The sequence below is a fragment of the Dendrobates tinctorius genome, unplaced genomic scaffold, assembly GCF_039654945.1.
Source record: "Dendrobates tinctorius isolate UK_male_01 unplaced genomic scaffold, ASM3965494v1 ptg000127l, whole genome shotgun sequence".
Classification (NCBI taxonomy): Eukaryota; Metazoa; Chordata; class Amphibia; order Anura; family Dendrobatidae; genus Dendrobates; species Dendrobates tinctorius.
This window is the reverse complement of record NW_027361795.1, coordinates 14,210,612-14,220,998: the sequence shown is the minus strand read 5'-3', so window position 1 is coordinate 14,220,998 and position 10,387 is coordinate 14,210,612. Positions and strand designations below refer to the sequence as shown.

The 10,387-nt window shown below is 48.5% G+C and overlaps 1 protein-coding gene across 3 annotated transcripts in view; it reads left to right on the top strand.

Moving 5' to 3' along the window:
* Positions 1 to 4,421: 4,421 nt before the first annotated feature.
* Positions 4,422 to 10,387, top strand: part of VEZF1 (vascular endothelial zinc finger 1) — a 127,305-nt gene continuing 121,339 nt past the window's right edge. Inside the window, exon 1 of one of the 3 annotated variants that reach the window (XM_073542532.1) lies at positions 4,422 to 4,535. Coding sequence is in view for 1 of the 3 variants with exons in the window: in XM_073542530.1 (XP_073398631.1) it covers positions 5,018 to 5,050 (33 nt within the window). In the remaining 2 variants the exon portion in view is untranslated. Of the gene's footprint in view, positions 5,051 to 10,387 lie in introns of all 3 variants that reach the window. The other 2 variants (XM_073542531.1, XM_073542530.1) reach the window with 2 other exon arrangements.

Below are 10,387 nucleotides of genomic sequence, written 5' to 3'. Positions count from 1 at the left end.
ACTCAGTTTCTTCCTGAAAATGATTGCAAACACAAATTCTTTGGTATTATTATCTTCATTTAATTTGTCTTAAATGAAAACACACAAAAGAGAATGAAGCAAAAAGCAAAACATTGATCATTTCACACAAAAATCGGCCAGACAAAAGTATTGGCACCCTCAGCTTAATACTTGGTTGCACAACCTTTAGCCAAAATAACTGCGACCAACCGCTTCCGGTAACCATCAATGAGTTTCTTACAATGCTCTGCTGGAATTTTAGACCATCCTTCTTTGGCAAACTGCTCCAGGTCCCTGATATTTGAAAGGTGCCTTCTCCAAACTGCCATTCTTAGATCTCTCCACAGGTGTTCTATGGGATTCTGGTCTGGACTCATTGCTGGCCACCTTAGAAGTCTCCAGTGCTTTCTCTCAAACAATTTTCTAGTGCTTTTTGAAGTGTTTTGGGTCATTGTCCTGCTGGAAGACCCATGACCTCTGAGGGAGACCAAGCTTTCTCATACCGGGCCCTACGTTATGCTGCAAAATTTGTTGGTAGTCTTCAGACTTCATAATGCCATGCACACGGTCAAGCAGTCCAGTGCCAGAGGCAGCAAAGCAACCCCAAAACATCAGGGAACCTCCTCCATGTTTGACTGTAGGGACCGTGTTCTTTTCTTTGAATGCCTCTTTTTTTCTCCTGTAAACTCTATGTTGATGCCTTTGCCCAAAAAGCTCTACTTTTGTCTCATTTGACCAGAGAACATTCTTCCAAAACATTTTAGCTTTTTCAGGTAAGTTTTGGCAAACTCCAGCCTGGTTTTTTTTATGTCTCGGGGTAAGAAGTGGGGTCTTCCTGGGTCTCCTACCATACAGTCCCTTTTCATTCAGACGCCGATGGATAGTACGGGTTGACACTGTTGTACCCTCGGACTGCAGGGCAGCTTGAACTTGTTTGGATGTTAGTCGAGGTTCTTTATCCAACATCCACACAATCTTGCTTTGAAATCTCTTGTCAATTTTTCTTTTCCGTCCACATCTAGGGAGGTTAGCCACAGTGCCATGGGCTTTAAACTTCTTGATTACACTGCGCACGGTAGACACAGGAACATTCAGGTCTTTGGAGATGGACTTGTAGCCCTGAGATTGCTCATGCTTCCTCACAATTTGGTTTCTCAAGTCCTCAGAAAGTTCTTTGGTCTTCTTTCTTTTCTCCATGCTCAATGTGGTACACACAAGGACACAGGACAGAGGTTGAGTCAACTTTAATCCATGTCAACTGGCTGCAAGTGTGATTTCGTTATTGCCAACACCTGTTAGGTGCCACAGGTAAGTTACAGGTGCTGTTAATTACACAAATTAGAGAAGCATCACATGATTTTTCGAACAGTGCCAATACTTTTGTCCACCCTCTTTTTTATGTTTGGTGTGGAATTATATCCAATTTGGCTTTAGGGCAATTCTTTTTGTGTTTTTTCATTTAAGACAAATTAAATGAAGATAATACCAAAGAATTTGTGTTTGCATTCATTTTCAGGAAGAAACTGAGTATTATCTGACAGAATTGCAGGGGTGTCAATACTTTTGGCCACAGCTGTACTTTCTGTCAGGGATGACGATTGGTTTAAATGGTACAACCACTTCTTGAGCTGAATGGTTGGCGCTGATAAAATACAAAACTTATACAAAACAGCATGGTAGCCAATCAGTGAGCCCAACGGCTCTGAGGGGGTAACCTGGCGCTGCAGACATCACGCCAGTGTCCGACACTGAGAACAGCGCTGGCCGGTGAGTAAACAGCATTTTTTTTTTATAACAAAAGGAAAGAGAGACAAAGATGCTTTGAAAGGTGGCAACCCTTTTAACCAGCCTTAAGGGCACTTGCCTGTTATCGCCTCTTCAGTTAGCCATTAAAATGCCACAATTAATTATACTATCTATATATATATATATATATATAGTGCCGCAACAGTGCAGGGACTAGGCACTAGCAGGCAGCCAGCTTCCTCCACACACAGGGACTAGCAGGCAATCAGCTTCCTCCGCACACACAGGGACTAGCAGGCAATCAGCTTCCTCCGCACACACAGGGACTAGCAGGCAATCAACTTCCTCCGAACACAAGGACTAGCAGGCAAACAGCTTCCTCCGCACACAAGGACTAGCAGGCAGCTTCCTCCGCACACAGGGACTAGATACTAGCAGGCAGCATCCTCCACACACAGGGACTAGCAAGCAGTCAGCTTCCACCACACACACAGGGACTAGCAGGCAGTCAGCTTCTTCCGCACACAGGGACTATATACTAGCAGGCAGCTTCCTCCACACACACAGGGACTAGCAAGCAGTCAGCTTCCTCCACACACACAGGGACTAGCAGGCATTCAGGTTCCTCCACACACACAGGGACTAGCAGGCAATCAGCTTCCTCCGCACACAGGGACAAGATACTAGCAGGCAGCTTCCTCCACACACACAGGGACTAGCAAGCAGTCAGCTTCCTCCACACACACAGGGACTAGACTCTAGCAGGCAGGCAGCTTCCTCCAGACACACAGGGACTAGCAGTCAGCTTCCTTCACACACACAGGGACTAGCAGGCAGGCAGCTTCCTCCACACACACAGGGCCTAGCAGTCAGCTTCCTCTACACACACAGGGACTAGCAGGCAGTTAGCTTCCTCCACACACACAGGAACTAGCAGGCAGGCAGCTTCCTCCGCACACACACAGGGACTAGCAGTCAGCTTCCTCCACACACAGGGACTAGCAGGCAGGCAGCTTCCTCTACACACACAGGGACTAGCAGGCAGGCAGCTTCCTCTACACACACAGGGACTAGCAGGCAGTTAGCTTCCTCTACACACACAGGGACTAGCAGGCAGTTAGCTTCCTCTACACACACAGGGACTAGCAGGCAGTTAGCTTCCTCTACACACACAGGGACTAGCAGGCAGTAAGCTTCCTCTACACACACAGGGACTAGCAGGCAGTTAGCTTCCTCTACACACACAGGGACTAGCAGGCAGTTAGCTTCCTCTACACACACAGGGACTAGCAGGCAGTTAGCTTCCTCCACACACACAGGGACTAGCAGGCAGGCAGCTTCCTCCACACACACAGGGACTAGCAGGCAGGCAGCTTCCTCCACACACACAGGGACTAGCAGGCAGGCAGCTTCCTTCACACACACAGGGACTAGCAGGCAGTCAGCTTCCTCTACACACACAGGGACTAGCAGGCAGGCAGCTTCCTCCACACACACAGGGACTAGAAGGCAGTCAGCTTCCTCCACACACAGGGACTAGCAGGCAGTCAGCTTCCTCTACACACACAGGGACTAGCAGGCAGTCAGCTTCCTCTACACACACAGGGACTAGCAGGCAGGCAGCTTCCTCCACACACAGGGACTAGCAGGCAGGCAGCTTCCTCCACACACAGGGACTAGCAGGCAGTCAGCTTCCTCTACACACACAGGGACTAGCAGGCAGCTTCCTCCACACACAGGGACTAGCAGGCAGGCAGCTTCCTCCACACACAGGGACTAGAAGGCAGGCAGCTTCCTCTACACACAGGGACCAGCAGGCAGCTTCCTCCACACACAGGGACTAGCAGGCAGGCAGCTTCCTCCACACACAGGGACTAGAAGGCAGGCAGCTTCCTCCACACACAGGGACTAGCAGGCAGGCAGCTTCCTCCACACACACAGGGACTAGCAGGCAGGCAGCTTCCTCCACACACACAGGGACTAGAAGGCAGGCAGCTTCCTCCACACACAGGGACTAGCAGGCAGGCAGCTTCCTCCACACACACAGGGACTAGCAGGCAGGCAGCTTCCTCCACACACAGGGACTAGCAGGCAGGCAGCTTCCTCTACACACACAGGGACTAGCAGGCAGGCAGCTTCCTCCACACACAGGGACTTGCAGGCAGGCAGCTTCCTCCACACACAGGGACTAGCAGGCAGGCAGCTTCCTCCACACACAGGGACTAGCAGGCAGGCAGCTTCCTCCACACACAGGGACTAGCAGGCAGGCAGCTTCCTCCACACACAGGGACTAGCAGGCAGGCAGCTTCCTCTACACACACAGGGACTAGCAGGCAGGCAGCTTCCTCCACACACAGGGACTAGCAGGCAGGCAGCTTCCTCCACACACAGGGACTAGCAGGCAGGCAGCTTCCTCCACACACAGGGACTAGCAGGCAGGCAGCTTCCTCTACACACACAGGGACTAGCAGGCAGGCAGCTTCCTCCACACACAGGGACTAGCAGGCAGGCAGCTTCCTCCACACACACAGGGACTAGCAGGCAGTCAGCTTCCTCCACACACAGGCGTCTCATCCCTTCGTTCTCACTTTCTCTTCCATTATAATAACCCGCAGCCGGCTGGGGGTGAGAGAATCTGCCCGCAGGGCACGACATGTCGGGTGGGAGGAGGAGAAGGCGGGGAACACATTAAGACAATAGGCGTCTAGAAAATGGCAGCCTATTAATAGCGCGGGAGAGCCGGGCGCGGACGTGTGGCTTTGTCTCGAGAGGCTGCAGCTGTGCGTGAGGTAACGCCGCCTCACCGTCCTCTCCAGGGGCTTCCTCCGCCGCCAGCGCGCAGGAGGCTGAGGCCCGCGGCAGAATAGCACGGTGATTAGCGCGGATTATTTCGCGCACGTATTATTAGCAGCTCCTCGCCTGCCGCTTGTCTCGTACACAACACCACGGAGGCGGGGGAAGCAGGGGAGATCTGAAGACATGGTTTCCACCCACAACCCCCCTCGCCCGTCACCAATGACAGAGGGTGCAGAAGCCGCACTATCCCGCTGCCCATTCCCCCTCCTCCTTCCGAATGGTCTCTCCCAGAGGTTACCGGAAGTTGTGCGGCGCTGCCATGTTTTTCGCTGCTTTGTTGTAGGTTTCATGTAGGATCCTGAGCTTTTTTTTTTTATTTTTTTTTTTTGCCTTCCTTTTTTTTTTTTTGTCCCCCTTGTTCTACAAGAGGCGCTCTCCTCCTCCCTCCTCCTTTCCCTTCCTCCCCGGGATCGCCATGGAGGCCAACTGGACGGCTTTCTTGTTCCAGGTAAGGGCTAAGACTATCTCACGTCTTTATCTGTGCCCGGGATAAGCGGCAGAAGGGCAGCCGCGTCCTCCCCCTCCCTAGCAGTAAGGCAGCCGCCTCCCTCCTCTCCCCTCCCCGGGAAGCGGGGACACCCGGGAGCAAACATCCCCCCTCCTTCACCACCTCCTCCTCCCTCCACATCCTCCTCCTTTCCCGGCCGCGCAGCTCCAGCAGAGCCGCACACATAGCGCAGGAGCCTGGCGGGGCGATCAGTGCTGAGCTCCCCGCGCTGGGACCGGGCTCCTGCACCCAGGCACTCCGGGAAGGCTCCGCTCGGCCCTCGAGCGGTAACGCTGTGAATGGCCGCCCGTGTGACGCCGTCTGCTATGGCGGAGCTTACTGCGCTGTCATTCCCGAGACCCCGGGCTGTGCCGCCCCTCCCCCTCCACACCGGATTATGGCGGGCTGCGCGGCTATTTTCTGCCTCGCTTTTTCCTCGCACTTGGATGTTATGGGGAGGCGGGATCTGCCGTTCCCGGCCTGAGGTAATAGCGGTCCCGCGCCTTCCTGCGCCCGTTATCCCCTCAGGATTTGTCTGATTTCCAGAGAGACAGAAGCCATAAAATATGGAGTCTGGCTGTACTTTAGTATCGTAGGAAGCGGCCGGGAGTCCGAGTGTAAGGCGACACAATGGCCGCCCTGTCCCCACGGAGGGCACAAATGGCGCCCTGTCCCCACGGAGGGCACAAATGGCGCCCTGTCCCCGCGGAGGGCGCCCCGCCTCCACGGAGGTCACAAATGGCGCCCTGTCCCCGCGGAGGGTGCCCCGTCCCCATGGAGGGCACAAATGGCGCCCTGTCCCCGCGGAGAGCGCCCTATCTGAGAGGCCACAAATGGCACCGGGGGGGGGGGGGGGGGGTGAATCTCCAGTTTGACAAGGAGCTTTACTTCTGCCACAGAGGAGAAAAGTTGGTGAAGCTTTTCACTTGTGATCGATGGTACATATTGTCCACCACAAAGGCGAAGCTTGCATGACATAAGTGGGCTCCATTCACACGACTGTACGGACAGTCCGAGTGGTGACTGTGGAGAAAGCAGACATGACAGATGAATGTTATTCAATAGGGCTGTTCAGATGAGTTTTTTTTTTTTTTTTTTATCACATGGACCAAATGTCTGCCTGACAGTTATTTTTTTTCCAACCATATAGTATCTGATGTCTAGATAACCCCCTTCATTCCCGAGCCTGTTTTCACCTTCATGACAAGGCCAAATTTTACAATTCTGACCACTGTCATTTTGAGGTCACAACTCTGGAATGCTCTAACGGATCCCACTGATTCTGAGACTTTGATTTTGCATATTTTACCTCTTGTGATGTACAATTTGATAGCTATGACTTGCATTTATTTTGGAAAATGTCAGAAATTTGTTAAACTTTTAACATTTTATGCCCTTAAAGGGAACCTGTCACCACTCTTCTGGCCTACCAGCAAAAAATATTTTAGTCAGTGTCAGCTATGCATTCCCTAAATACTTATGCAACACCCTGACTCCTCATGTATCACCCATAAAAATCTTCTATATTTCTCCCGCGTTGTGTGATAATAGGGTCTGACCGTTCCGATGGGCTTGGCTTTGGTTCACTCACTCCACCCCTCTCCTCGGCTGTTGCACACAGTCCTTGACGTGGATGACTCAGATCGCTGTGAGATATTATGCCGTGCAGTCAAATGCTTCTTGCACAGTATGCTTTACCCAACTGCGGGCAAAGCCAAAAAGCGCATGCGCGAGAAACCATTTTACTGCATGGGCTCAATCTCTCAGCATTTGAGTCATCCATGTCAAGGACTGTGCAACAGCCGGGGACAGGGGTGGAGTGAGTGAAGCCAATCCCATCCGGCCGGACTGACAATTCCACACAATGAATGAGCATGCTGCGTATTTTGCCGCGGAAAAATACGCGGTATTAGCACAGCATGTGCGGAATGACATTGAATACAATGGGTTGCTTATTTTGTGCGTTTTTGCGGCGAAAAAAACGCATAAAATCCACGGGAATTCCGGACTTGTGCACATAGTCTTAAACCATTAAGTCAAATCTTCAGCTCCTCATTTCCACTATTCTGAACCCACATCACTGATCACTACTGAGCATGTACATAAAGTGCAGCACTAAAAACCTAGATCCTTAGATCAGGAACAGACATTTATAGGATATTTCATAACTTAAAGTTACAGCAAATCCTGCATTGTGCTACTGTACCCAATTTATTATATACTTTAGGAGTAGCTCCATTTTATATAGACTCCAGTTAGGTCACACACAGTAATATTTTCCACGTGTCTAGTTTACAGCAGCACAACGTTTTAAACAAAAAACAAATTAGGAAGTTTAGAAAGGTTAAAAGTTGATCAATGATTTGTTAAAAAAATATAGCATGTTTTAGGGAACACAATGTTTGTAGTAACTTTAGGGGCCTATATGACAGAAAATGCCCAAAAGTGATACCATTCTAAAAACTACCCCTCAAAACCGCATTCAAGAAGTGTATTAACCCTTCAGGTGCTTTACAGAAATTAATGCAATGTGGAAGTTAAACATGATCACCACTATTTTTACAGGGTTAACAGAAAATGGACCATGCAATTTCTCCTGAGCACTCCGATGACCTGCATGTGTTGGAAAACTGCTTGGGTGCATCGCAGGGCTCGGAAGGGAAGGCGCACAGTTTGATTTTTGAATGCAAAATTGGCAGGAATTGTTAGTGGATGACTTATCGTGTTTGGAGACCCCCTAATGTGACTATACAGTGGAACCCCCCACACACGTGACCTCATTTTGGAAACTATACCCTTTGCATAATTTATCTAGGCATGTGGTGAGCACCTTAAACCCGAGGTGCTTCATAGAAGTTTATAATGTTGAACTGTGAAAATAAGAACTTTTTTCCTTCAAAAATATTGGTTTTGACCCAAATTTTTGATTTTTACAAGGGCTAAAAGGCAAACATGAACATCTGTTTGCAATTTCTACTGAGTGCGCAAAACCTTGCATGTAATCGGAATATACTGTTGTGGTTTGCTGGTGCCATGACCCAGTAGAAGAGCCCCTGAGGCGCTGAAAGAGAACCCCAACCCCCCCCAAACAGTGACCCGATTTTACAAACCACACCTCTCAATTCATCTTTGGGTGCAGTGATCATATTGCGACAGCACATGTCATAGCATTTTATACCTTTGGGCAGTGAAGAGAAAATTACACTTTACCACAAAAATGTTGTTTTAGCTCCATATTTTAGATTTTCACAAGGGGAAATGGGGGAAAATGGCACTAACTTGTCAAACAAGTTCTGTTGAGTGTGGCAGTGCGGCATATATGGATATAAAGTACGCTTGGCCACATGGTGAGACTCAGAAGGGATGGAGCGCTATTTGCCTTCTGGTGCTCATATTTTCCTAGAATGGTTTGTAGATTCCATATACAGAGCCCCTGAGTGCTAGAAGAGCAGAAATCCCCACCCCTCCCTCAAGTGACCACATTTTGGAAATTATACCCCTTTGGGAATTTATCTAAAGGTGTAATGATGACGACTCCATGGGTGATTTCCAGAAACGAGCAGCAGTGGAGGTTGCCAAGTGAAAACTGCAAATCTAGTGTAGTGACCAGTACATTATGCCCAGCTTGTTCTTCTGGAGACACGCGGGCTCTCATTGCTACAAAAATACCAAACGTGGAAGCAAAATGTGGTTTAGGCACACTGTTGTGCTCATTAGGGAGGATTTGGCAGTGATATGCAGTGTCCATACCACAACAATTATTAATCTTGGGCACATACCTTAGATCAGTGGTCCCCAACCTTTTATTGCACCAGGGACTGGCTTCAAGCAAGGCCACTCTTCCATGGCCTGGCAGGGCGGGGATGTGGGTGGGCCTTTGGTCACAGGGGGCAGGGCTATGGACGGAGTTCTAGTATGTATAGCAAGATGGTCCCACACATATAATCCCCCCCCCCCCCCCCCCCCCCATGTGTAGTATGATGGCCCAACAAAGTACTGATTGATATATATGTGTGTGTGTGTATATTAGGGTGACCGGATCTCATATAGGGGGGAAAAAATGTCAGAATCTTGTTCGTCTGGACCCCACAAAACGATTCCCCTTTCCAGATATTGAGTGAGCCAAAATTTGAGCTCGATCAAACGACGTTAACCCGTGCCGCTCGTCGCTCAAAGTTTGAAAAAATCCAAATTGAGGTATTTTAAGATTTGGGTATTTTGCATAGTCTGTTAGACTATAAAGAATGTGACAACAACATTGCAGAAATAGCCCTGACCAAATTTTCGAACCATTTGTGGTATTTGAATACAGAGTTGGTGGGATTATCGTTTTTTGATCCCACCATTACAGACAATGAAAAGTTGTTAATGGCTAATTGCTCAGTAGCACAGATGAACCATCAGAGCACGCTAACCTACATGAGTTGATAATTTTACATAGTTATCTAATCTATTCTAGAGCTTTTGTTAAAGTAGTTTTTGAAACGTCAGAATATAATGCTCGGCATTTGCTTACAACTTGCAGGACATATTGCTTTTGTTCTTCATCTTTTGTCAGAAGGTCGTTAAAGTCGGTTACTTCCTACCTCTTTTAATTTTTCTTTCCTAACTTTTGGATTTACAACCCTAGCGTGCTCTGATGGTTCATCTGTGCTACTGAGCAATTTATTAGCCATTAACAACTTTTCATTGTCTGTAATGGTGGGATCAAAAAACGATAATCCCACCAACTCTGCATTCAAATACCACAAATGGTTCGAAAATTTGGTCACGGCTATTTCTGCAATGTTGTTGTCACATTCTTTATAGTCTAACAGACTATGCAAAATACCTAAATCTTAAAATACCTCAATTTGGATTTTTTCAAACTTTGACCGACGAGCGGCACGGGTTAACGTCGTTTGATCCAGGGCTGTGGAGTCGTGGAGTCGGAGTCGGTGCTCATTTTGGTGGAGTCGGAGTTGGAGTCGGTATAAAATGGACCGACTCCGACTCCTAAAATATATAATAAATTGGGTACAGTAATTCAATGCAGGATGTGCTGAATATTTTTTCATAGGAGTTTGGGAAAGTTATGAAATGTCCTATAAATGGCTGTTATATTCCTGATCTAAGGCTACATTCACACAGCGTTTTTCCTGTGTTTTTTGAGGATACGTTTTTCAGCTGCAAAAGCTGATCATCTTTTTAAAAAACTGCATCACCTGAAAGGTTTTTGAGCTCATAGATAATGTTTTCAATAGCAAAAGCAGATTAGAAATCTGCTCTATCTATCCATTTATCCATATCTGTCTATCC